Source organism: Chiloscyllium punctatum, chromosome 11 (genome assembly GCF_047496795.1).
Source record: "Chiloscyllium punctatum isolate Juve2018m chromosome 11, sChiPun1.3, whole genome shotgun sequence".
NCBI lineage: Eukaryota > Metazoa > Chordata > Chondrichthyes > Orectolobiformes > Hemiscylliidae > Chiloscyllium > Chiloscyllium punctatum.
Window position 1 is genome coordinate 98,037,594 of NC_092749.1, and position 27,990 is coordinate 98,065,583.

Sequence of the window (27,990 nt, forward strand, 5' to 3'; positions counted from 1 at the left end):
GACGAAATAGTTCGGGAAATTTATGGATGAGTTGGACCAAAGGGTCTATTTCTTTGTTGTGTGACTGTATAACCAGATCTGTTCAGAACCACACCTTATGCACACCATCCATATGCTCAATGATACATCTGGTTTTCACCGATCAATAGTGAAGGTAGGGCAATATATGTCTGAGTCAGGGTCCTGGGTGATTTGGAGGAGACCTTGGAGGTGTTCGTAAGCCTGTGCAGCTGCTGCCCTTGTACTTCCAGGTGTTAGAGGTCACAGTTTAGGTGATTCTGTTGAAGTAGCCTTGGTAATTGCTGTAGGGTATCTTATATATAGTACAGAGTGTAGCCATGAGATAGTGGGAATGAATATTTGTGGTGTTAGATGCAGTGCCAATCAACTGGGCTCCCTTGTCGTGGATGGGTTAAAGATTGCTGTGTGTTGTTGGAGCTGCACTCATTCAGGTAGGTGGGGAACATTTCATCACGCTGTTATGAAAATAATTCATATTTAATCATTTTTGTGGAGTTGGTTTAAAGGATTGTGGACCTACCTGGATTGTTTTATTTTTAAAGGACAATGAAAAGACACATTGACACTTTTTTTAAGATAGTCATTTCTTGGACAGTATTGGTTTCTTGAACTTGTTTTAGGGAAAACATCTTACTCTTTTGACTACTGGGTTTTATGGCTGTTGTGCTTGAACTGTGTTTTGGAAATAACATTTGGATTTTTCATTTGAAGAAAACTTGTGACAGAATAAGCTGTTCAGCTGTTGACTTCTGTTTCTGAATTAGCATGAGTGGTAAATTCAATGTGAAGCAAAATTGTTCTTCTGGAATAGTGACTGAAAGAGCTTCTCCATCTTACACTGAACAAGCTCTGTCTGCCAAGACCCCAGGGACAGTCGTGTGAGAGTAGAGCCTGCATGCACAACACCATCAGATCAACAGGCTTTGGATCATCGAGGTAAAAACAATGACTGCAGATGCTGGAAACCAGATTCTGGATTAGTGGTGCTGGAAGAGCACAGCAGTTCAGGCAGCATCCAAATAGCTTCGAAATCGACGTTTCGGGCAAAAGCCCTTCATCAGGAATAAAGGCAGTGAGCCTGAAGCGTGGAGAGATAAGCTAGAGGAGGGTGGGGGTGGGGAGAAAGCAGCATAGAGTACAATGGGTGAGTGGGGGAGGGGATGAAAGTGATAGGTCAAGGAGGAGAGGGTGGAGTGGATAGGTGGAAAAGAAGATAGGCAGGTCGGACAAGTCCGGGCAAGTCAAGGGGACAGTTACTGAGCTGCAAGTTTAGAACTAGGGTGAGGTGGGGGAAGGGGAAATGAGGAAACTGTTGAAGTCTACATTGTTGCCCTGGGGTTGAAGTGTTCCGAGGTGGAAGATGAGGCGTTCTTCCTCCAGGCGTCTGGTGGTGAGGGAGCAGCGGTGAAGGAGGCCCAGGACCTCCATGTCCTCGGCAGAGTGGGAGGGGGAGTTGAAATGTTGGGCCACGGGGCGGTTTGGTTGATTGGTGCGGGTGTCCCGGAGATGTTCCCTAAAGCGCTCTGCTAGGAGGCGCCCAGTCTCCCCAATGTAGAGGAGACTGCATCGGGAGCAACGGATACACTAAATGATATTAGTGGATGTGCAAGTAAAACTTTGATGGATGTGGAAGGCTCCTTTAGGGCCTTGGATAGAGGTGAGGGAGGAGGTGTGGGCGCAGGTTTTACAGTTCCTGCAGTGGCAGGGGAAAGTGCCAGGATTGGAGGGTGGCTTTGGATCATCTACACCTTATCATTTTTCCTTCAAGAATTACCACCATTGATGAGGAAGTATTCTTTATTAAGTGCGTCTGTGCAAAGAAAAATCAATTCCACCCCTTCCCCCCTACCACTTTACCTGATGGGTGTATGTTTACATGGATGTTTGTCTGATTTTGCAGATCCATCAGGATGCTTGTAGGATTTAATTCCTGATCTCTAATCAGCTGGGTTCAGTTTGAAGAGTTCCTGCAGCTAACCTCCAATGGCATGTAACACTGTTTACATTGTCTCCCAGACACAAAGAGATCATTCACTCCTTGTGGCCACTCAAACTCAGGGATTTTGCACAGATTCTCAATCTGGGTCTCCTAGGGCTGCTCGTTACTGAGAGGCTCTACTCTCACATGACTGTCCCTGGGGTCTTGACAGACAGAGCTTGCTCAGGGTAAGACTGAGAAGCACTTTCAGTCACTATTCCAGATTCCACTGTCATCACTCACTTTGAACTGTACTTTTCAATACTGACCCAGTCTGGAACTCTGCTCCAATTCCCAGTTGTTGCCTTTCGCTCTTCCGTTCTTCCCCTGTCTCTTCACGAGGCTTCTCCGGTTCAGGCTGCCAGTCTGACTAACTATCCAGCAGTCACATTCCTGTTTCTTAACGAAGCCCTGATTATCTACTTCTCCTTTGTCCTTTGCTCATGGCCTCACACTCTGCACTACCCCAAACTTGCCAAACACACTTCTCCCTCACAGGAGGCAGTCCGGAGAAACTGGTGACCTCTCCCCTACTATTGCCACCTGCTTGTTGGAGTATGTTTTTGGTTAATTAGAGGAGTAAATTTTTTTTCATATTACAAATTGCATATATTAACTAGTTCTGCATATTCATTGAATGGGGTGAGCTTCATAGTAAAATAATAGTTCTATGTTTATTAAAGAACCTGGTTGTTACATCTTTTCATTTTAAGACTAAAATAGAGAAAATATATGATCGGTCACATTGGGACTTAAGGATAGTGTTTTGATTTCATGTTATGACCTGTGGAGTAGTGGGGCTGACCTTTAGTGCACTTCTCCCAGATCAGCCATGACTTATGTCTTGTTCATGTTAGACAGGGTTTGGGGAATCCAAAGTTGTGTTACTTGCTGCAGAATTGCCAACATCTAACTTGTTCTAGTTATCACAATGTTTCTGTAACTGATTGAATGAAGATCTTGTTCAATGGTGAACCCTTGGATATTTCTGGTAGGCAAATCTGATCTTCATAATGCCACTGATTGTCAAAGAGTGCCTTCTGGATTCTATCTTTCTTGTTGGAGGTGGGTATTGCCTGGCACTTGGGTAGGATGAATGTCACAATCCACATATTAGTCCAAGTTTGAACATTGGTGAGGACCTGTTGCATGCAAGTGCGGACTGATTCAATATCGAAGCAACTGAGAAAGAAAGGCAGGACATTAATGAAGCAGCTGAAAATGGTTGGGCCGTAGACATTGCCCTAAGAAATCACTGCAGCAATGTCATGAGGCTAAAATAATTGCCCTCAAAACAAAATAACTTCCCTTGCTCTAGGTAAGTCTGCAATGAGTGATGAATTTTCCAGCAAACCTATTACAGGGGAATCCCGATAATCTGAACGAGATGGGCAGGCACTATTTTGTTCGGATAATGGATTATTCGGTTAATCGATTAAATGCCTTTCCTCTGAGGGTTGGAGTTTTTAATGTCTGCTGCCCGGTCAGGGGACGAGGCAGCAGCACACAGCGCACGAGCCCTGCCCCTGCCCCCATCCAACACTGCCACCACCACCCCCACCTGTGCGAACACCCCCATCCACTGCCCGCCCCCTCTCCGGGGCAGCTGGACTAGACACCAACAACAAGACTAATGCTGCTGCTGCTGCCTTTGTGGGGTACGTATCGCGCGCGCACACACACATACACACAGCCACAGCGACACACACTACTTTTTACTCCAACTTTTTGACAGGTTCCAACTCTGCCCTATATAGGACAACGTTACAGAGATTATGTGGGGAAGGGGAGTTTAGGGTACACCTCTCTGTAGAACTCCAGGGAAAGTGTGGGAGGAGAGAGAGAGAGGGTGGGCAGTCCGTCATTTGGAGATGCTGCCTGTTTAATCACCGTAAACAAAAGACGTGATCACTGTTGAAAACACGTCTTTGATGTTATGTTTCTATCAGGACCTCAGATCTCCCTCGGATAATCTGATTTTTGGATAATTGGTGTTTGGATTATCGAGGTTTCTCTGTATTTTCATTTTTGTTTAAATCAGGGTTTCTTTGCATGCAATATGAAATGCTGCCTGGATTTTAAGGGCAAATGCTCTCACTTCACTTCTGAAATTGAGATTGTTTGGTCTATATTTGGACCAAGGAAGTAATGAGGCTAGAGCTGAATGGTCTGGCAGAATTGAAACAGAACTTTGGTGAGCAAACGCTTTCTGTGTTTTTGTGGCTTGAAACTATTATTGATGAGACCGTCCATCACTTTGCCATTAATCAGGAGTGGACTGATGGGTCCTTAGGAGCCAGGTTTGCTTCACCTTGCTGTTATTTTGGGGCAGGGCACATCCGGGCAATTTTCCATTTTGTCTAGCAGCTGAGGTAATGGGATCAAGCTCTGGAACACAAGCCTTTGGCGTTAACAGTGGAGTGTTATTAGGGTCCACAAACCTGCACAACCCACTGCGCTCAGCAATGTTTTGATGTCTTGTGTTACCTGATCCAAACTAGCTGAAGACTGACTTTGCTGAAGAGGCTGAGGTGGATCATTAGGAATTAACAACAAGTGTCAGCAATGACCACAATTCCAAGACAGAGTTAAAAAAAAATCACTCAACACTTTTGGCTTAAAGGTAGTTGCAAATACTTCAGCCTTGACTTCTGCACTTGTGTGCTGGGCCCCGTCAGTGTTGAGCTCAGGGATGCTTCTACAGTCTCCACCTCCTCCAGTTAACTGTTCAATTAACTGCTGGATATGTCACAGTTGCAGAGCTTCCTTCTAATGCGTGCGATTGCTTTTCTCTGTCTTTAGCATGTTATTTTGTTGCTTTACGTGTGTGCTCATCATGACTGGGGTTAATTCCGTGTGCTCTTCTACATCCTTCATTGATTGACATGAGACCACCGGGCTCGACAGTAATGGATGAGCCAGGCACAACTTCACAAATTAAGGCAAAATGCAATTGTGCTGTTGTAGCCCACAGCATCTCGTGGATATCCAGTTTTTTCATTAACTAGATCTCTTCTGAATTTATTACATTTAGGACAATAAGGTCACAAAGCCACAGAGCCATTAAGGTGCAGAAAGAGGCCATTTGGCCCGTTGAGTCTATACTAGCTCTCCAGACAAATCCAGTATTCTTTATCCCTGCAAGTTCATTTCTTTCAAGTGCCCATCCAGATTATTTTTGAACTCATTAATCCTCTAGCTATGGCTACTCTGCTTTAGATCATTACCACTTCCTATTAAAAAAATTCTTCACAGCCATACTGCATTTCTTGCCCAAAATCTTAACACTGTGCCCCCTCACCCATGTGTGATCACCTGCTGGGAGCACCTGATCACCTGATCAAAACCTGTCATAATCTTCTATCCCTCTATTAGATCTCTTTTAAACTCGAGCTTCCCCAACCTAACTGTATGTCGTTGAATTTCCTTGATCATCTGATAAATATCCTGATAAATCTCCTTCTCATTTTCTCGTGGACCTTAATCACCTTTGTAAAATGCGGTGACCAGAACTGGATGCAATATTTTAGTTGTGGCCTAAGCAGAACTTTCTAAACCTTCACTGTCACTTCTCTGCTTTAGCTCATTTCCTCTATATGAAGATTATGATCCTGTATACCTTGTTATCTACTGTCTCAAGATATCCTATATTCAACGATCTACGCACATGAGCCTAAAGTCCCTCTGGCCCTGCACGCTCTCTTTAGAACTGTACCATTAAGTATATTTCGCTTTTCCTTATCCCATCAATTCAAATGCATCAGCTCACATTTCTCTGTATTACATCCCAAAATCACTGTGGATAGATGCATCTATGTAGGTAGGCTGGTGAGAACAAGAGTGAACAGATTGTCCCTCTTGTTGGTCTTCTCATTATCTGCTGCAAAGCCCATCTGTTATCGATGTCCTTCAGGATTTGTTCAGCTTGACCAGTGGTGATACGACTCAGTCCTTATAATTAAAGGGTACTGTGGTCCATTGTAATGAGACTGTGTAACTTGTAATGATGATGTGCAGTGATGCCAATACTGTACTTGGAATTGCATCTTTTAGCTGTTTCAGTGATACCAAGTCTAGCTGATTATATGTTGTGTAACAACCCAGTATTTGACATTTCGCCTGATGTAGATTGTAATGATGAAGGGTTTATGGTCGAAACGTCAACTCTCCTGCTTCTCGGACGCTGCCTGACTGGCTGTGCTTTTCCAGCACCATACTCTTTGATTCTGATCTCCAGCATCTGCAGAGCTCACTTTCTCCTCATCGACTGTACTGACACTAATACCTGAAAGATTGCTTCTGACTGCAGGTATAATGACTGGGTGTGTATGATTGCTGGTGTGTTGAGATGATTGCATGACTGATTGAGTCTGATTTCAGATGTAATTATATACTCCTCTGGCTAAGGGCTGTTGTGGTGTAGTGGTAGTGCCCCTGCCTCTGAGCTATCAGACCCAGGTTCAAATCCCACCTGCTCCAGTGATGTATCGCAGCATATTTGTCCAGGTCAATGAAAAAAATTTTCTGTCTCTCTCTGATTGATTGGCCTTCTTTACATCACAATGGGAGAGTTTCCAGAAGGATATTAACATACCCAAGTCATTCTATCTGACCCAGAACCTCTGCATATAACAAAGGCAACTCTCAGGACTGATGTGGAGAAATTTAACGTGGTACTGAATCTCTCACCTCTCCACATTTGATACAGAGCTAAACCGTGGAGCACAGTAATGTTACTAACATGGGTTCAATCTCAGTAACTGGCTGTAGTAGTCACTTGACGTGAAGTTGTGCCCTATCCTGTACATAACCATTCTCCAATGGAGAGAGATGCCTTGGTCTTTTGTGAGACTAATGATGTAATTACCTCTGTGGCGAAGATTTATAGCTCAGGTTGATGATAAGTATGTAAGTTTGCTCGCTGAGCTGGAAGGTTTGTTTTCACCATACGAGGTAACATCATCAGTGAGAGTCTCCGGTGGAGCACTGGTGGTATGTCCCACCTCTCTATTTATAGATCTTGATTTCTTCAGGTGGGTGATGTCATTTCCGGTTCTTTTTTTCTCTCAAGGGAAGGTAGATAGGCTCTAAGTTGATGCGTTTATCGATGGAGTTCTGGTTAGAACTTGCATCTTTATAATTACCTCTCTTTCCTGAGGGAGTTCAGAGGCTGAATTTTGCAAGAGGGTGGCTGGAGGTTTGTGTAGAAAGCCCTTCTGTTCCTCCAAGTTCTAAGTGCTTGTGAAAAGGGCAGCTTCCCTACTGGAGCCAGGATCCTGTTCCGCTTCACTGCCACATTTCCTAAGCTACGGTTTAATTTAATTTCCCAATTACACTGGAAATGCAGGATTTAAGCATGCGACAAAGTGTCTTACTTCTCATTGCCCAGGGCATTTACATGGTTCACCGACTGCCTCCCTAAAAATGGTGGAGGTCATTTACATCTGGCTTTGGGATTGTGATTTGTGGCGTTTAATGTTGGAATTTTCCTGTTCCGCCTTCCTGTTGCAGTTGAGGGAGGAAGAAAAGGTATGGGCAGATATTATTAATGATCCCAATGACTGAATGACTGTCTTTGCGATTGCTTCTTATCACCATGAGAGAAGATGAACACTCATTTTTGGTATTCCAGTGATATACAGATCAGACTTGCTGATAAGTAACAGTTCTGCTCTACTTTTCCAAATCCAGCTAAAACATCTACTGTGTTGGCCAAAGACCAATATTTCCTGTGACAATCCGGGAGCTAATTCCTACTTCCTGCTTTCTTGCAATTAGTTCTAATGCAAAATGTATCATGTACGGTTGTGTGTAGCATGGATAGGCTTTGAGGAAACTGTGTGACCACCGTCTATTGAAGATTTGCGTATTGGAGTGGAGATGCCTTACTGCAGTTATACAGGGCCTTGGTGAGGCCACACCTTGAGTATTGTGTGCAGCTCTGGTCTCCCAGTCTGTGGAAGGACCTTCTTACTACTGAGGGAGTCCAGTGAAGGTTCACCAGACTGATCCCTGGGATGGCAGGACTGGCATATGAGGAAAGACTGGATTGACTGGGCTTGTACTCACTGGAATTGAGAAGAATGTGGGGGGGGGGAAGTCTCATAGAAACATATAAAATCCTGATGGGACTGTATAGTCTCGATGTGGGAAGAATGTTCCCAATGTTGGGGAAGCCCAGAGCTGGAGGACACAGTCTAAGAACAAGGGGTAAGGCGTTCAGGACTGAGATGAGGAAGAATTTCTTCACTCAGGGAGTTGTGAACCTGTGGAATTCTATCCCACAGAAAGCTGTTGGGGCCAGTTTGTTAGATATATTCAGGAGGGAGCTGGACGTGAGCCTTGTGGCTAAAGGGATCAAGGAGTTTGGGGAGAAAGCGGGAGTGGGATGCTGAGATTGCATGATCAACTACGGTCATATTGAATGGTGGGGCAGGCTCAAAGGGCTGAATGGCCTGCTCTTGCACCTATTTTCTATGGTTTTATTCATGATTAATTAGTGACGGGTGGTCTGACACATGGCTTCGGTCCTGTGCTCACTTTGCACTGTAGGTATACAGTTTAATCACCTGTCTCAGTAAGGGCACACTCACATTCATTGAAGTTAATGATGGAAACTTGAGTTTTGGGTTTCTTGGAATATAGAGTAGGACTTTTCCAAAACGGGGAACGTTGTTGTGTGGTGGCCCTCAGCTCAGTTATAATTTCGCACACTCCCTCCTCCACCACCCCCAAGTCAGAGTCCAGAAAACCCCATTGTGGCTAAGTGGAGAATTCTGGGTTTTGGATTTGAATTTGACATCCAACAGGTACTTGAATCAATGGGAGCAATGAGGTGAATCCTTCACTACTGATGGGATGATCCCATAAACAACAACATGATAATGACCAGAATAACTGGGGATTTAAATTCTGAATGAGGAATCAATATTGGCCCAGGGGAGGATGCTGCTGTTTGCAATACCACAGTGGAATCTTGCCATTCACCTGGAAGCTTTGGTTTAGCATCCTGTCTGGAAGACAGCAACTGTTAGGCAACAGGGCTTTCCCCGTTCCGTACTGGAGTATCAACCTGGATTCAACTCTCTGGAGTTGAACCCCTGACCTTCTCAATGAGAGGTGGGCGTGTGGCAACTGAGCCGTGGCAGATTCCTGCCTCAATGGTATGACCAATTTGAGGGTGGCATGGTGGCTCAGTGGTTAGCACTGCTGCCTCACAGTGCCAGAGACCCAGGTTGAACTCCAGCCTCTGGTGACTGTCTGTGTGGAGTTTGCACATTCTCCCCGTGTCTGCGTGGATTTCCTCCGGGTGCTCCGGTTTCCTCCCACAGTCCAAAGATGTGCAGGTCAGGTGAATTGGCCATGGGAAATTACCCATGGTGCTCAGGGATGTGCAGGTTAGGTGAATTGGCCATGCTAAATTGCCCATAGTGTTCAGGGATATGTGGACAGGGTGCATTAGTTAGGGGTAAATGTAGAGTAGTAGGGGAATGGATCTGGGTGGGTTATTCTTTGGAGAGTCAGTGTGGACTTGTTGGGCCGAAGGACCTGTTTCCACACTGTCAGGATTCTAAATAAATGGGTACCACCAAGGGGTCTAAATTTTATCCATGGTTTCCGAGTCGCCATAGACTGCAGTAACTCACACCCTGTGTTGTTTGAACTGAAACACTAATCCTTACGTCTGTTGTAACTGCAACCTCCAAACTCATAGTAGTTAATGTCCTCAAGGGCAGCAGATGCATGGGAGCACCACCAACTGCACGATCCCATGCAAACCACACATGCATATCTACTGCGTTGGCCAAAGACCAACATTTCCTGTGACAATCCAGGAACTAAATCCTACTTCCTGCTTTGTTGCAATTGGTTCTAATGCAAAGTGTATCATGTACAGTCAGGTGTAGCATGGAGAGGCTTTGAGGAAACTGTGTGGCCACTGTCTATTGCGTATTGGAGTGGAGACTATCTCTTCATTCGTATGACCCACTGGGTCATAAAACTGGACCTTCAACCCTCTGGATGGGTTTACAGCCACGGGCAGTGCCACAATTTAAGAGGGAGGCTTACCACCTTCGCTATAGCATTGGGGATGGGCAATGAGTCTGGCGTAGGCAGCAATCCTCCCATCCAACTGCAGAGTAACTAAACAAGATTTGAATGAGAGCCTTGGAGTTCTTCCTGGAAATTCCATTTTTAATTCACATTTCAATGTGGTCTGAAACTGCTTGCAATTGACATGTCTGAAACTGATAAGAACAGCTGGTTTAAATGTGGGAGTGTCTGACAGCTCACTCATGTCCTCCCCCATTCTCCGTTGTTACCCCGGGATTGACTGACATCCCTGTATTCACCAGCTGTAAAGGAGACATGAAGTAAAGAGCATTGTAAAGTTGGGAGAGGTGTCATTAGACATCTAGCCTGTTACTGCAGAGAGTTTTCATTGAGGAGTAAGAAACATTCATGGAAATCTGACAATGAAGTTAAACACGCTTGCTAAAAATGATGGTGTCCACGTGACTCAGAAAGCTCTTCTACCCCTATCAACCCTTGTCATAGAGTCATTAGAGGTATACAGCACGGAAACAGACCCCTCGGTTGCCCAAAACAGTTTCAGGAAGCTCTGTTGTTATAGTCACTATGGATTAATATTTTGTAAAGAAAATATCTGTCTCATCTAATCGGGGGCTGCAGAATATCACACTGAGAAGATGGGTTACTCTTGTGAAACCTCATGGTGTCATTGGCTCAGTCTCACACAAGGTTAAACTGCTTTTCACAGCTGGATAAATACTCGATCCCACACATACAGCACTTATCCACTGTCCTTCACAAAGCTGGACATGAGTCATATGTACTTGCAATTGCGGTTAGATGAGGATTCCCAGCAGAATGCTCCAATTAATACCCATGAGGGTTTGCACCAATATATGAGACTGCCGCTTGGGGTATCGTCATCCTCAACAATTGTTCAATGGACAATGGAGAACATTTTGCAAGATTTACCCCAGGTTGCCATTTATCTACATGACATGCTAATAACAGGAAAGACCAGAAGGAGCACTTAGAGAACTTGGACATAGTCTTTAGATGTTTCTCCCAGCCAGATGTATGCCAACGAAGCACAAAATGCATATTCCAAGCACCCCAAATGACCTACTTGGGCTGCAGAATTGACAAGACTGGACTACATCTACTGGAAGATAAAGTGAGGGTGATCAAAGGTGAACCGGCTCCCATGTCTAAAGCAGAGTTTAGGTCTTTCCTTGGGTTGGTGAGTTATTACCGAATGTTCATACATAACATGGCCTCTACCCTATAACTCCATCAACTCCTAAGAATGGGTCAGCCTTGGACATGGTCACATAACCTAGCCATTGCTTTCAGGGACGTGAAGGAACATCTATCATCCTCTAGGGTGTTGGCATGCTATGATCCCAAGTGAGATCTGGTATTGACATGTGATGCCTTCTGGTACGATCTCAGGGTAGTTCATAGGTGGCCCAATAGAGAGGACTGCCTAGTCATGTTTGCATTCAGGATTTGGCTAACGCAGAGCATAAAATTGCCCAGATAGAGAAGGAAGGTTTGGCAGTCGTGTTTGGAGCCAGGAGGTTCCACCAAAACCTATATGGATGTAACTTTGTAATAATAATGGACTGCAAACACTTGCTCCGTCTCCTTAAAGAAGACAAGGCAGTGTCTCTCATAGCTTCAGGCTGAATTCAGCAGTGGGCTCTAATACTAAGTGCATTTAATTACAAGTTAGAACACTGTCCGGGAAGCCAAGTAGCAAATGAAAGATGCATTGAGCTGCCTCCCATTGGCAGCTACACTACCGGGGGTACCTCCACTGGAAGAGCCCGTAATGATTTTAAATTTTCTGGGCACACTTCCAGTCACAACTGACAATATCGGATTTTGGATGCAGAAAGATTCAGTCCTGGCAAAACTGGAACAGCTGGTGATGATGAGGTAATCAAGAAGGCTATCAAAACCAGAATTGAAACCTTTCTGGACCCTGAGAGACCAGAACACTGTCGAGACCGGCATATTATCATGAGGGGCAGGAGTGATTGTCCCGAGCAAAGGTCACCACCAGAGACTGGCTGAACTCCACCGGGGTCAGCCAGGGGTGTCCAAAATAAACATGTTGGCAAGAAGTTATGTCTGGTGGTCATAGCCACATTGGTGCCCAGAGTCCCAACAAGGACAAAATTGACCACCAGCAGCTCCCCCATATTTCTGGGATTGGCTGGGTAAAACCTGGACTTGGTTACCCATCGACTACATAGATCCTTTCCTGGGCTCAATATTCTTAGTCATTGTGGACGCCCACTCAAAGTGGCTGGGCAAAACATAGAGTTCATTCATCAAACATGGGGACAATGACAGAAAAATTGTGTGCATCTTTCACAATACATGGACTCCTAGAAGTGTTGGTCACAGATGACAGGCCATCGTTTACCAGCAGGGAATTTGAGTATTTCCTAAATTTGAATGGGATTCGGCATTTAAGGACAGCGCCATACCATCCATCATCCAATGACCTGGCAGAAAGAGCAAATTTTGAAGGCAGGCTGAAAGAAACAGCCTACAGCTTCATTTCCATTTGAGTATGGGACCACCCCTCATGCAACTACAGGGATAGCTCCAGCAGAGTTGCTAATGGGAAGAAGCCTCCACACCAGGTTAAATCTGATCTTCTCGGACCAGGGGTGGGAGGTGAAATGGCATCAGGGACACCAGTTTTGGACACAAGACTGCATTAAGCGAGGGAGACAGTTTACTTCAGAGGACAAGTTTGGTGTAGGAACAGAAGTGGCCCTGCGTGGGTAAGAGGCACAGTCAATGTGAGTCAAAAACTGGGGCGCTGGAAAAGTGCAGGTCAGGCAGCATCCGAGGAGCAGGAGAGTATTCCCGAAATGTGGACTGTCCTGCTCCTGGGATGCTGCCTGACCTGCTGTGCTTTTCCAGCACTGCACGTTTTGACTGTCATCTCCAGCATCCGCAATGCTCACTTTCTCCATAGTTGGTGTGAGTTCAGGGCCAGTGATGTATAAAGTTTGGGAACAATCACGTGGGCCATGTGAAAGCTGCAAACTCGCAAACAGGGCGGGAACAAGATGTGCCAAGCTCCTCAGTACAGTCAGAAAGGCTCTTGGAGTCCTTGGGCTCTCCCTTTCCACCAAGAGTTGAAGAGACATCTCAATCTGAGCTGCAGACAGTGGATGTCACCACATCGATGCCTTTGCTGGCGGAAGAAGGGAATGAATTTCTTCCAAGACGCTTTGGGCGCAACAGCAAGCTACTGTGTGTTACACAATAATGGCGACCAGTGCAGAGCCAGAGGAACCTGACCAGATACTGAAATGCCCCAAGAGACACGACAAGATAAAGAATGAGCCTATGTCCCTGGACTCAGAAGAGGAGGGATGTAGTGATTGTAATGACGTCAGCCAAGTGGACCTCATAGAATATGAGTTCCCTGATTGGGGCAGTTAACCTGGTCCAATCAGGGAGCCCTGGCTGACACACAAGAACAGGAGTGTCAGAGGTTCTACTCACTCTGAGAGCTGGCTCTGAGGGAGCTGGGTCAGTGTCAAGGACTGGAAATAAAGAGTGACTTGATGACCAGATACCGGCTTCTGTGCAGTTATTTCAGCTGGCATTGCTCTCCAAATTGATGCCCATGAACTGTAATAGTAGATGGGTATAAAACACAAGGAGACAGTGAGGTCTGCAGATGCTGGAGATCAGAGTCGAGAGTGTGTCGCTGGAAAAGCACAGCAGGTCAGGCATCATCTGAGGAGCTGGAAAATCGACGTTTCAGGCCGGAGCCCTTCCTCATTCCTGATGATGGGCTCTGACCCGAAATGTCGATATTCCTTCTCCTGGGATGCTGCCTGACCTGCTGTGCTTTCCCAGCAACACACTCTCAAATTGGGTATAAAACACAGGTTTAACTCCCATCAGATTGATCCTGTTATAGGCTACAATCACCCACACTTGAGTCATCGAGCAAACTGTCTGTGATTGCATGAATTCCGAAACGATCAACTGATTAGTGCTACTCGGACTATTAAGTGCTCGCAGCTGATGGAACTGTCAGTGTGAGGTTATGAAGCTGTTTTAATACTTTGGTCTGTATTCCTAAACACCACACCCTCACACGGTTATACAAGAGTGCTCTGTTCTTTATTTCTGTGTCAGACAAATATGCTTTACAGCCTTCAATGGGGATTCACCCAAGTGACCTTGCAAACCATCGGAGTAGCATTGAGTCGTTTGGATAAGTTCACAAACCTTTATCAGAGCTTATTAAGCAATTGTTTTGGTTTCATTAACTGCTCTAAAACCAGATTCCTTTTTCAGGGGAAGCGAGTAATTGAAGGGAGGGAGCCAAGTGAGTGTCTAAAACTGAGTGGCTACATTGCTCACTGATTCAATGATGTTTTATTAAAAGCAGATATTGCACACAATTCAGAGGAGATGCTTTGAACATTTTTATCACGGTACTTTATAGCTGTCTACTGCAGAAACAAGAGAGATGACTTTATCTGTCAGGACCCTGTCACTGCTTTTGATTTTTATTGTCAATTTAGATTGTTTGCCTTTACGAAAAGAACAAGAACCCCCCACCCCCACTATCTTTATTATCAATCTCCATCGGCCTTAAATGTTGTGCATTTTACTCAAAAGCTACAGCTCATGTCTAGAGCAGTTTCCCCAGCTCTTTCCTTTCACAGCTGTCCTGAGTGCAGTAAAATTGGAGAAGAAGTTGGTAAAAAGGTGAGACTGCAAGAAATAGCCTGCACTTCCAGCAACACCTCCGTGCTTCATGTGTTTTGACTGCTAACTGCAAGTTAAAAACTGCGTCAATAGAATCGCATGCCACTTCCTGTCAAAGATATGTCTCAAGAAAGCATCCTGTCCCTGAGAGAGAAGAATTCCTTTAGCTGTTCATGATAACGAACAACATCCGAGCAGTAAGATTGTACTGAGCGGTACAGAAACTAGCCATTCAGGTCACCTGGCTCTTGCTCTCCTCCCCCTGTTTTATCTCAGCCTATCAGTGGAACCACTTATTCCTTTCTCCCCTATACTTGTGTAGTTTCCCCTTAAATGCATCTATCCTCTTTGCCTCAACTGCTCCTCTTATTTGGTAATAAATTCCAGATTTGCACCACTGTAAGTAGAGGTTTCGCCTGTATCCCTTATCGTATTGATCAGTAACTATCTTATATTTATCTGATTTTGGAGACCACACAAGTGGAAAGATTTTCTTTCTATCCACACCATCAAAACTCTTCATAATTGCAAAGATATCTGGGAGGTCACCTCTCAACATTTTCTTTGCAAGAGAAAAAGCCCCGAACTGGTTCAGTCTTTCCCCATTTATAACCTCTCAGTTCTAATTTCATCTTTGTACAGTAATATTTATAATATCTTAACCAATACCTCAATCATCTCTATATAATGTTGTTACTGGATCTCAGCAAAGTACTTTAAGATATAAGCAGCACATTACATAAGGGCCTAATCTCTGTCTCCTTAACATTTATCTGAATTGAACTGGACATTAATGGGACAAATAGATAAGGCCCTCCCATTATCAACAAACACATTGACTTGGATCCCATTTACCAACCCCCATGAGAAAACGAACAGGAAATTATGTCACCACCGGATATGACGTCGCCACAGGAAATGACGTCACCAACTCAAGGAAACCCAAACGCATAAATAGAAAGCAGGCCATACCACCAGTGCTTCATCAGGAGGCTCACTGATGATGTTACCTGGTATGGTGATGAAACGTCTAAAAGCAAACCTTCCAGCTCAGCGAGCAATCTTACATCCAGAACCTCAACCTGAGCTACAAATCTTCTCAAAGCCCACCCTCCCATCCGTTGCATTTCCAACCAAGTTTTGTTTGAGGTGTCCAATGCTTTCACTGGAGGCAGGGTGGGCCCTAGTTAAACTATTCATAATTATTATGTTATAAGGTGATAAGGACACAGAAACCATTTCTGGATGAGCTACTGCTGCTTCCCAAACCCAGTCATAAACCTGCGTAACCCAGTCCCAAGGGATACTCCCCTGCTAGCATTGGAATCACACTCAATCAGGATTGTCCAGCTTTTCTCCAGGGGAAACCACAGTGTCTTTCACCTTGGAGATGATGTGGAGCAATATGGGTTGGTGGGGGGGACGCTGCCGGGGACGGGTGGTGGGTGGGGGGGGGGGGGGGAGTGGATGTGACTGGAGAACAAATTTCAGAAAGGTAGAGTTTAACACAGCAGTAAACATGAGTTGAAAAGATCCATACTCATTAATTGAAAATTTAAGGGAATGGCTAACATTTTGAAAAAATATCAAAAGTGCCAAGCAGCAGAGCTAACTATTAAAACATTTATTATCCTATCTTGATTATAAACCCTGCCTTGCCAGAGGAGGGAGTGGGGATTAGCTACCTTCTGTGAATGAACTCTGACCTTGCTGTTGCCTCTGGTGGCTCACATTCTGATGTGACCAAGATGAATTTGAAAGTTGGATTGGATATGTGTTGCCTACCAGACTGGGTATTCCTGTTTTTTCTTTTCCCAGCCTCTTTTGTGGATTGCTTTTTGAGGTGGAGGAGGAGGGGAATGACGGGCATGTGTCTACCTCAATCAGTCATAGAATTCACTCTCACTCCACCTTTCATGTGCACACACACGCACTGACACACACACACTGACACACACATGTGCATATGGTAATACACAGACACACCCACAGACACAGAGACACACACACACAGATACGTGCACGCACACACACAGACATGCACACATATACATATGTACATACACTCACAAACACCCACGCATTCACACATACATACACAGACACATACATAGATGTGCGCGTGTACACACACAGACAGTAACACACGTGCAGTAACACAGACACACACAGTAACACATAGACATACAGACATATGTGCATAAACATACTTACTCAATGTTTCTCACTTCCTCCCACACAGTGTGTGTCTCTCTCTCTCTCTCTCTCCCACATATCCTCACATTCCCTCATACCCACATAGTCTCTTATGCATGCACATTCTCTTTCTTACAGGCACTTATCCACTCTCCCTTGCCCACTCTCGCAATTCCTCACTCGCACACACATTCTCTGACATCCTCACACACTCTCTCACTTCCTTGCCCAATCTCTGTCTCTCTCTCTCTCTCTCTCTCTTTGTCTCTGCTATATGTTTGACAAGCCTACTGTAAATACCCAAGAGACCTTGGAGTGCAGGTTCATAGTTCCATGAAAGTGGAGTTACAGATGGACAAGATAGTGAGGAAGGTGTTTGGTATGCTTTCCTTTATTGGCCAGTGCATTGAGTACAGGAGGTCATGTTGCGGCTGCATAGGATATTGGTTAGGCCACTTTAGTTCTGGTCTCCTTGCTATAGGAAGGAAGTTGTGAAACTTGAAAGGGTTCAGAAAAGATTTACAAGCATTCTGTCAGAGTTAGAGGACTTTATAGAAGCTTATAAAATCATGAGGGGCATGGATAGAGTGAATAGCTAAGGTTTTTTTTCCCCAGGGTAGGGGAGTCCAAAACTTGAGGGCATAGTTTTAGGGTGAGAGGGGAAAAATTTAAAAGGGACCTAAGGAGCAAGTTTTCACACAGAGGGTGGTGTGTATATGGAATGGTATATGGAATATGAATAGAGGAAGTGGTGGAGGCTGGTACAATTACAGCATTTAAAAGGCATCTGGATGGGTATATGAATAGGAAGGGTATAGAGGGATATGGAACAAACGCTGGCAAATGGGACTAGAGTAATTTAGGACATTAATTTAGAGTGGTGATTCTGTGGAGTTAATTGCCACCGAAGCTGTGGAGGCCAGGTCATTGAGTATATTGAAAACAGAGATAGATAGTTTCTTGACAAGGGAATCAAAGGTTACGGGGAGAAAGCAAGAGAATGGAGTTGAAAAGACCTATCGGCCATGATTGAATGGCGGAGCAGACCCGATGCGCTGATTGGCCTAATTTTTGCTCCTATATCTTACAGTCTTATGCTCGTAAGGACATCTGGTTGGCATGGACGAGTTGGACCGAAGGGTCTGTTCCTGTGCTGTAAATCTCTATGACTCTAAATCCAGCCTGTAGTTAACAAAGTAAGGTTTCTCATTGGAGAATTGCCTATTTTCTCGCTGGGGGGGAAATGGACAGTCCATAGAAGGTTGGGTCCTGCCTATTTTCTGAAAAAGGCCATCCACACCAGCAGCAGATGGAAGGGGCACAGGGGAACAGGGGTATTGCAGATATTTGCACCCTCCCAGTAGGACCCGGGGCACCTCTGGCACATCACAGAGCTGTGTAGAAAGAATGGAATCTCCTTCAGGAAGCTGTAACTGTGTAAATAAAAAGCCTTCTGAAGCCAGATCAGCAGCTGGCACTGCCTTGCCAATTGTAAAAATAACTGGATGTTACCACAGCCCCTCTGTCTCTTCCTCTATCTCACTCTGGGCTCCAACTGCGAATATCAGCAAAAGCTGTCAATTTGCGATATGCTAACACTATAACAAATTGTGCTCCCGGCTGTGAAAATTAATCACATGTTCAGATACAAATGGCAAAGCTTTTCTGCATATATCCACCACACAGCCCTCACCATCTGCTGTGCACTGAGGCTGTTTAGTGTCTGACTGCAGTGCAGTATTGTATGTGACACCCTGGATCTACAGTGGCATAACAATTAGCTCCCAACTCCTTACGGATAATTATTGACTAATTTCATCACATTCTCAGAAGTGCTTGCTTGCTATGGCTTCTTTGACCTGATGCCCCTAGCAGTTGCAGCCAGGCCATAGGTGTAGCCTCTGGAGATGCCTGTATTGACCTCAGTCCCTTGGACCCCAAAAGGAAACTTGAGCATCTCCATTTTTCTTGGTCAGGGCTAGGTTGGCTTATTTTTCTGGGACCAGGTTGGGTTTTCATGAGTTTGTGCAGCTGACATGGAGCTTTGACCTGCAAATGGCTCATGTTATGGAATCATGGGAGCACTACACTCTGCTTTCTGTTCAGGAATGTCATGTGGTGTTCCAGCATCTGTAAGCAAGGAGTTCCTCGACCAATAAGCCTAATGCAGAGCTCAGCACACTGGTGTAAAGTTGAAATTTGTTGAAAAGGGATACTGCATCCGTGCAAATCCTTCCAAATCAGGGCTATAAACAATAATTAAGATTAATTAACAGATTAATGTGGGCAGCGATCCACTTACTGATTGCAGAAAATCAAGAGATTTTGGAAACGAGCCAAGCAAAGCTCTTAGGGAGTTAAGAGATGGGGTTAATTGCCCTTAATTGCTGGAAAACCTGGCCTTGGAAGAGACTATGTGGCCATGTGGTGATTGTTGCCTAGCAGCGTATTCTGCACTTGGTTTCTGTTTCACAGTGAGTCATTAGAAAGTAAACCCCCAAGGCTGTAAGGCAAGTCTTTCTCTCCCTTGTGGTTAAAGTACTAGAGAACCTGAGAAAAAGAAGTTTCCACAACTCAATAAACTGACTAACTTGTAAAACCTGAGAAACTGAACTTTGACCAGTTTCCAAAGAGTTGGAACAAACTTGATTACCTTCCGAACTAATGCTGGTTTGGAAAATCTCCCATTGGTCTATGGATGTCGTTAATCATTTCTTCGAGAAATCTAATGGACTAAGAAAATTCATCGATTCAATTCTTAGTTTCTCAGGCCATTGACAAATAGGGACATTTCTTTGCCCTTTGAAAAATATTGTCTCTGCAAAGTCTTTGTTGTCTTTTGTGTTGTGTGAGTATGTCTGCTTGGGATTAAAAGGGCACACAATTCTCATTCTAGCCTGTGGTTTGTATGTTAACCAGTTAAGTCACTTGTTTTTAAGAAATGAGTTTTGTTTTATAATAAACTGATTATTTTTAAGTTTATTACAGGAACCTGGTGAAAGCTGGATGGCAATTCATCAGGACAACAATTGGCCATTTTGCCAATCTAATCCAAACATACATTGTCATGGTGTGACTTGTGGAGTAATGTGGTTTAACCACAGTCACAGTGGTGTAGCATCTTAAATTGCAGCAAGTTCATCCATCACCTCTGTGTTTGATATACATTCATTCATGGTCTAGCAATTAAAGTAAAAAGAGTTTAGAGTTCTAACCATTATTTCCAAATCCCTCTGTCAGTAAGTCTATTCCTATTTACATACACTCCCCAAATCCTACAACCATCCTTGCTCCCACCCCCACCTCCACCCGCATCCAATCCTGGCCTCTTGTGCTACACGATTGCTCCAGCGATGTCTTCAAAAATGTAAGTTAGAAATAAAAATACTGCAGGTGCATGGACAGTCAGGAGGCTGGGAGAACACAGCAAGCCAGGCAGCATCAAAAGGTGGAGAAGGGTTATACCTGAAATGTTAACTTCTCCATCTCTTGATACATAGAATCCCTCCAGTGTCGAAACAGGCCCTTTAGTCCAACAAGTCCACACCAACCCTCTGAAGAGTAACCCACCCACACCCCTACTTTTCATCCCTGACTAATGCACTTAACCTACACATCCCTGAACACTATGGGGCAATTTATCACTGCCAATTCAACTGGCCCACACATCTTTGGACTGTGGGAGGAAACCAGAGCACCCGGAAGAAATACATGCAGACATGGGGAGAATGTGCTAACTCCACACAGTCACCCCAGGCTGGAATCGAACCTGGGATCTCTGGCACTGTAAGGTAGCAGTGCTAGCCACTGAGCCACCATGCCACTCTGGTGCTGCCTGGCTTGCTGTGTTCTTCCAGCCTCCTGCCTGTCCACTTCAAAAATCTAAGCCTAACCTTTGAAATTCCATCCTTAAACCATTAAGCCTCTCCTCCTTTCACGATGCCTGTTAAAACTTTGGTTTTTGACCAAGTGTTTAGTCACCCACCTTAGAGTCCCTTTACGGCATCCACTTTGTTTGAAAATGCTCCTGTAAAGTGGCTTCAGATGGTTTGCTGCATTAAAGGCACGATAATAAACGCACCTTGTTGTTGAGATAGGAAGATTGTATGCTGTGGTCGAAATTTATCTGGGATCTCTCTTTTCTTTCCAGGACACAATGACTACATGTGCCCTGCCACAAACCAATGTACCATCGATAAAAACCGCAGGAAGAGCTGCCAAGCCTGCAGACTGCGTAAATGCTATGAAGTGGGCATGATGAAAGGTGGTATGTAATATTTGACTTCTGGTTCTCATGCTTTCTGTGTTTGCAGAAATATACTTTTTATTGACCGTTTCGACAGAAGATGCGATGCAGACAACTCTTCTTGCTCCTGTTAGAGTCATAGAGTCTAACAGCATGGAAATAGACCCTTCGGTCCCACTCATCCATGCTAACCAATTAGTCTCGACCTATCTGCCAGCACATGGCTCATATCATTGATCAATTTGGGAATTGCCACCCAATGTCAAGTGATCTAAAACTCCGAACTGAGATAACCCACCCAGCTCATCAGGTATCACCAGATCATCTGATACCCAATTGATCTAATACCCCGACAGTGTGGAAGCAGGCCACTTGGCCCATCGGGTCCATACCAATCCTTCAAAGGGCATCCCACCCAGATCCACTCCACCTTATTCCCACCCCTGCATTTCCCATGGCGATCCACCTAGCCTCACATCCCTGGACACTATGGGGCAATTTAGCATGGCCAATCCACCTAACCTGTACATCTTTGGATGGTGGGAGGAAACCAGAGCACCCGGAGGAATCTCATGCAGACACAGGGAGAATGTGCAAACTCCACACAGACAGTCGCCTGAGGCTGGAATCGAACCTGGGTCCCTGGCACTGTGAGGCAACAGTGCTAACCACTGAGCCAGCCAAAATGATAGAATCAGTACAGCATGACAGTAAGCCATTCAGCCCACACTGACCCTCCAAAAAGCATCCAACCCAGACCCATCTCCATAACCCTGCATTTTCCATGGCTAATCCATCGAGCCTGCACATCCCTGAACACTATGGGCAAATTAGCATGGCTAATCCACCTACCTGTACATCCTTTGGACTGTGGGATGAAATCAAAGTACCCAGAGGAAACCCACATAAACACAAGGGGAACATGCAAACTCCACACTGACTATCATCTGAGGGTAAATTAAAACCTGGGTCCCTAGCACTGTGGGGCAGCAGTGTTAACCACTGAGCCACTGTGCCACCTGTTAATTCAATATTATTAGGCGATCCAGTCTCTCTCGGTGATCCAAAGCTACCATCCTGTGTGTTCTAAATTCCAAGCGATCCAATACCCTGGATGATCGATGAGTTCCAGATGATCTGATACTCTTCGGTGATCTAACAGGTCCAGATAATCAATAGCACTTAGGCTTTTGGTGATCTCCAGGCAATGTAATCCACTTGGTTGCCTAATATTGCTCAGGTAATTTATTAGATTTGGGGGATCTATTACTCCTGGGCCATCAAATATTCCCAGTGATTTAATATTTCTCATGATCGAGTTGAATGAAATAAGTAATATCCCAGTTCAGCACATAGCCTAGGTGATTGGGTACACCAACCCATCTCATATCCCCAGGTCATCTGATATATGCAGGTAATCCAATAGTTTCCAGGGATCAATTAATGCAGATAATCCAAAGCATTCAATTAGCCTAGGTGGTCCAGTGCCTCAGTATAATCCCAAGTCCCCATGTAATCCAATACAAACATGTCTAAATGATGTAATCCATCATGGTGATATAATCCTTCTGATGTGGTTATCTAATGCTTTCATGTGATCCATACTTCCTGGCAATATGGTATATGCATCATCCAATGCTCCAGTGATCTAATAGGCTCAAGTGATGTCATAGACTTGATCCAATATCGACAGGTGCCCGGTGATACAATACAATCAGTGCTTACACATCAAGGTGATTTAACAACCCCAGTAATCCAATATTCCGAGGTGATCTAATCCAATTATGCAAGCCAATGCACCTAGGTAAACCTCGGTTCACCCACCGGTGAACAAACACCCCTGTTATATGTAATACTTTCGACTTGGTAACTTGATACTGTCTCCAAATATTTGAATATTCTAAGATCAGTGCATCTATGTAATTCGGAATCATGAGATTAGCCATTGTAACCAGTTCTAATTCATGCAGGCTATCCACAATGCCTAGACTATTCAATATATTGAACTCTGATCATCCAATACTCTCATGTGACTGAAAACTTCAGGTGATCTGTCACTCACAACTGATCTAATTCTGCCGACGTGATCTAATACAAAGGCATCAAATTCCTCCATGTAATCCAGTACTATCAAAGTGATCTATTCAATTTAGGAGATCTGACACACAAATTGTTTCTATGCACTTTATTGATCCAGGGTGTTGATTTTCCAAGAGGGCATAATGCTAGGTGACATAATGTGCTGAGACAGTCTCATGCCCCAATTGAAGAGGGAAATTAAACACCTTGACAATTTGCAGATGAGAGTGAACCAGTAATGGATAAATGATAGTAGGTAAAAACAATGACTGCAGATGCTGGAAACCAGATTCTGGATTAGAGTGGTGCTGGAAAAGCACAGTAGTTCAGGCAACATCCGAGGAGCAGTAAAGTCAACATTTCGGGCAAAAGCCCTTCATCAGGAATAAAGGCTGAGAGCCTGAAGGGTGGAGAGATAAGTGAGAGGAGGGTGGGGGTGGGGAGAAAGTAGTATAGAGTACAATAGGTGAGTGGGGGAGGGGATGAAGGTCAGGGAGGAGGGTGGAGTGGATAGGTGGAAAAGAAGATAAGTAGGTAGGACAAGTCATGGGGACATTGCTGAGCTGGAAGTTTGGAACTAGGGTGAGGTGGGGGAAAGGGAAATGAGGAAACTGTTGAAGTCCACATTGACGCCCTGGAGTTGAAGTGTTCCGAGGTGGAAGATGAGGCGTTCTTCCTCCAGGCGTCTGGTGGTGAGGGAAGCAAATGTGGCTGTGGTAGCGACTTTGTTTCAGGACATGGTTGAAGAGCTTCAGGGCAGAGGAAATGACCTGGGAGTTGCAGTGGGAGAGGGGAGATTCTTGTAGAGAGAGGAGGAAAACTTCTTCAAGGCAGGCATCCTTTCAAGAGGATTCACAGTAGGGTTAAAATCAACGAGGTAAAAACAATGGCTGCAGATGCTGGAAACCAGATTCTGGATTAGTGGTGCTGGAAGAGCACAGCATGTCTGACAAAATTATGGAATGTTTCGAAAAGGTGACAACAATAATGAAATGGGGCTCATCCATTAATGTTATTGCTATGGGCTTCTGGAAGGCATTCTATAAAGCTTATCGTGTGAGACTGTTACCCAGAAGTTGAAGCTTATGAAATTGAAATGAATTCACCAGCCTGGTTAGGATTGGCTGAGAGAGCGGGAGAGACAAAGTCTGGGAAATGGGCAGACATTTTAATTGGCAGAATGCAACTAGCAGCATCCTGCAAACAGCACTGTGAGTGTTGCACTATTTATGAATGACTTAGATGGTGTGTCAGAAAGTTTATTGGTAGCACATGCATGGGTGCTTTGTAAGCATTGTGTATAGAAGCACAGAATTGCAGAGAGGTATTGACAGATCATAGGAACGGATGGAAGGATTTCGATTGATGCAAATATGAGGTCAGCACTTTGCTGCTGACAAGGAAAAATGAGATGTTTTCTAAATGAAACAAGTCGAGAAACAGGGAAGTTCATAAGGCACTTGTGGGCTCAAGTACACAGCTCACCTACAGGAGCTTGTACAGGAGAGATCTGAGGCAATGTTGGACTTTGTATCCAGAGGTGTGGAATACAAGGGAGTAGGAGTTATACTTCAGTTATGCAAATTCCTGGTTGGCCGATATGTCAAATACTCTGTGCAATTCTCAGCACGACACCTTAGGATGAACCTATTTGTCTTAAAGGAAAGGCATCACGGACTTACTGAAGTGGTATCTGGTAAATATTATAGAACATAGAACATTACAGCGCAGTACAGGCCCTTCGGCCCTTGATGTTGGACCAATCCAATCTAAAGCCCATCTAACCTACACTATTCCATTTTCATCCATATGTCTATCCAATGACCATTTAAATGCCCTTAAAGTTGGCAAGTCTACTATTGTTGCAGGCTGTTCGCTCCACGCCTCTACTACTCTCTGAGTAAAGAAACTACCTCTGACATCTGTCCTACATCTATCACCCCTCAATTTAAAGCTATGTCCCCTTGTGCAAGCCATCACCATCCGAGGAAAAAGGCTCTCACTGTCGACCCCATTTAACCCCCTGGTTATCTTAAGTCACCTCTCAATCTTCTTCTCTCTAATGAAAACAGCCTCAAGTCCCTCAGCCTTTCCTCATAAGACCTTCCCTCCATACCAGGCAACATCCTAGTAAATCTCCTCTGAATCCTTTCCAAAGCTTTCACATCCTTCTTATAATGCAGTGACCAAAACTGTACGTAATATGCAAAGTGCGGCCGCATCAGAGTTTTGTACCAACTGTCAGAGCTGCTGCACAAACTTGTGGCTGTGAAACCCAATCCCTCTACCAATAAAAACTAACGTACCGTATGCCTTTTTAATAACCCCATCAACCTGGGTGGCAACTTGTAGGGATGTATGTGTACGGACACTGAGATCTCTCTGCTCATCTACACTATCAAGAATCGTACCATTAGTCCAGCACTCTTTATTCCTGTTGCTCCTTCCAAAGTGAATCACCTCACACTTTTCTGCATTAAACTCCAATTGCCACCTGTCAGCCCAGCTCCGCAGCTTATCTCTGTCCCTCTGTAACCTGCAACATCCTTTTGCACTATCTACAGCATTACCGACCTGAGTCATCCGCAAATTTACTAACCTATCCTTCATAATAATATTAAATTATGAGGACAGATTACATAAACTGAAATTGTAGGATTCACATGTTGGTTTAACCACATTTTGAAGCACATTCTATGACTATCAAGTCATGGAATGTGCCTCAAACCCAGAAGGTCTGGATCAAAGGCAGAGATGCTACCCATTGTGCCACAAGACCTTTGTAAAGGCCTGAGTGTGTAAAGGACTGTGTGTAAAGCCTGTGTGTGTAAATGCCTGAGCGTGTAAAGGACTGTGTAAAGGCTTGAGTGTGTAAGGGCCTGTGTGTAAAGGCCTGAGTGTAAAAGCCTGTTGTAAAGGCCTGTGTATGTAAAGGCCTGGGTTTGTAAAGGCCTGGGTTTGTAAAGACCTGTGTGTAAAGGCCTGAGATGCCGTGTGGAAAAGTTTGAAGAGACTGATTTCAGGATCGATAGACTTAGGTTACATGGATAGAGTGGAGCAGTTGCATTCTTCACCATAAAAGAAGAGAGGTTTGAGAATAGATTTTGGAAGTGATGTTTAAAATCATGAGTCAAAAGAGATTCATCCCAATGAATTAAGATTTAAAGAACACACCCATCATGATGAAAAATGTCTTATGCAGCCAATTATGATCTAGAATTTACACCCTGAAAGGGTGGCAGAGTAAGACATAATTGTGAGTTTCAAAATGAAATTAGATAAGCATTCAAAATTAAAATAACTTTGCAGGGCTACAAGGAATAGAACTAACTGGATGGCTTTTGCTAAGATCCAGAACTGACTCAATAGGGCAAATTACCTTCTTTGCTGCTCTAACCAGTCTAAGTTGATCCAATATCCTCAGTTGATCTATTACTATTGGTGACCCAATGCATTCAGTTGACTTGTCTAAAGGTAATATGATAGCCTCAAGTGATCCAATATCTAACAGTGATCTAATACAATTGGCCAATCAATACCCCTCGTGCTCTAATTCCTCCAGATAACGCTATGTTCGTAGATGACCCATGTAGACAGAGACAATGCAATTGCTCCAATCTAACCATGTAACCTAAACCCATCATTCCTCAAACCAGTCTCTTCTAACCTTTCCACAGAGCCTCCCAGGCCTTTACACACCGGTCTTTACACACTCAGGCCTTTACACATAGGCCTTGACACACGCAGGCCTTGACACTGGCAGGCCTTTACACACTCAGGCCTTTACACACAGGTGATATAGTGATCATTGGAGATCCAATACACTGAGGCAGAAGTGAGGACCGCAGATGCTGGAGATTAGAGTCAAGAGTGTGATACTGGAAAAGCACAGCCCTTCATCCTGGTGAAGGGCTTTTGCCCAAAACGTCAATTTTCCTGCTCCTCAGATGCTGCCTGACCTGCTATGCTTTTCCAGCACCACACTCTGGATCTAATACACTGAGGTGATCCAATGACTTAATTTGATAAAATATTATCAGGTGATCACTCGAATCGTATCCAATCAGGGCTAATGACTACATATGGACAACCTAATAGACACAATCAATCCAGTACCCTGAAGTAATCTAATAACTTCAGATAACATACTGCACTGAGAACTCTGGAACGGAATACCATTTAAATCGAGCCACTACTCGTGGTGTAAATAGGCTAGACCCAGCCTGGGACAGACATTTCTAGGTCTGCGTTACAAAGGGCTCAGGTGATGAGTCCTAGCTGGACAAGCCGCTGCCTGTTACCAACAGAACTTATGCTCAATAAGCTCCAGAGGAAGATTAATTAGTGATTCCCCGTGGACCTTAAAGGGGTTATCACACTCACTCAGATAATCTGATGGAAATGAGTAATCTAATATAATCAAGTGATCTAATAGACCCAGGTGATCCAATAGTCCCCATGGCCAGTACCCCTGTATGAACTAGTTCTTCTTCCTGATATGTTCTTTTTTTGTGATTAATATCCTGGATCTTCTAATAACCCCAGACAATACACACAGATCTATTAGCTACAGGAGACTGAATACACTCGGATGGCAGGATACCCAACTTAGGAAATTGAATGCTCCCAAGTGATCCACTGTTCCCAAGTTGATCCAGTTGATCCAATACACCTTAAC

At 44.4% G+C, this 27,990-nt stretch overlaps 1 protein-coding gene across 1 annotated transcript in view; it reads left to right on the forward strand.

Moving 5' to 3' along the window:
* Positions 1-27,990, forward strand: part of esr1 (estrogen receptor 1) — a 309,880-nt gene that overhangs the window by 94,367 nt on the left and 187,523 nt on the right. The window contains exon 3 of the mRNA XM_072581368.1: positions 21,138-21,254. Within this exon, the coding sequence (XP_072437469.1) occupies positions 21,138-21,254 (117 nt within the window). The remainder of the gene's footprint in view (positions 1-21,137; positions 21,255-27,990) is intronic.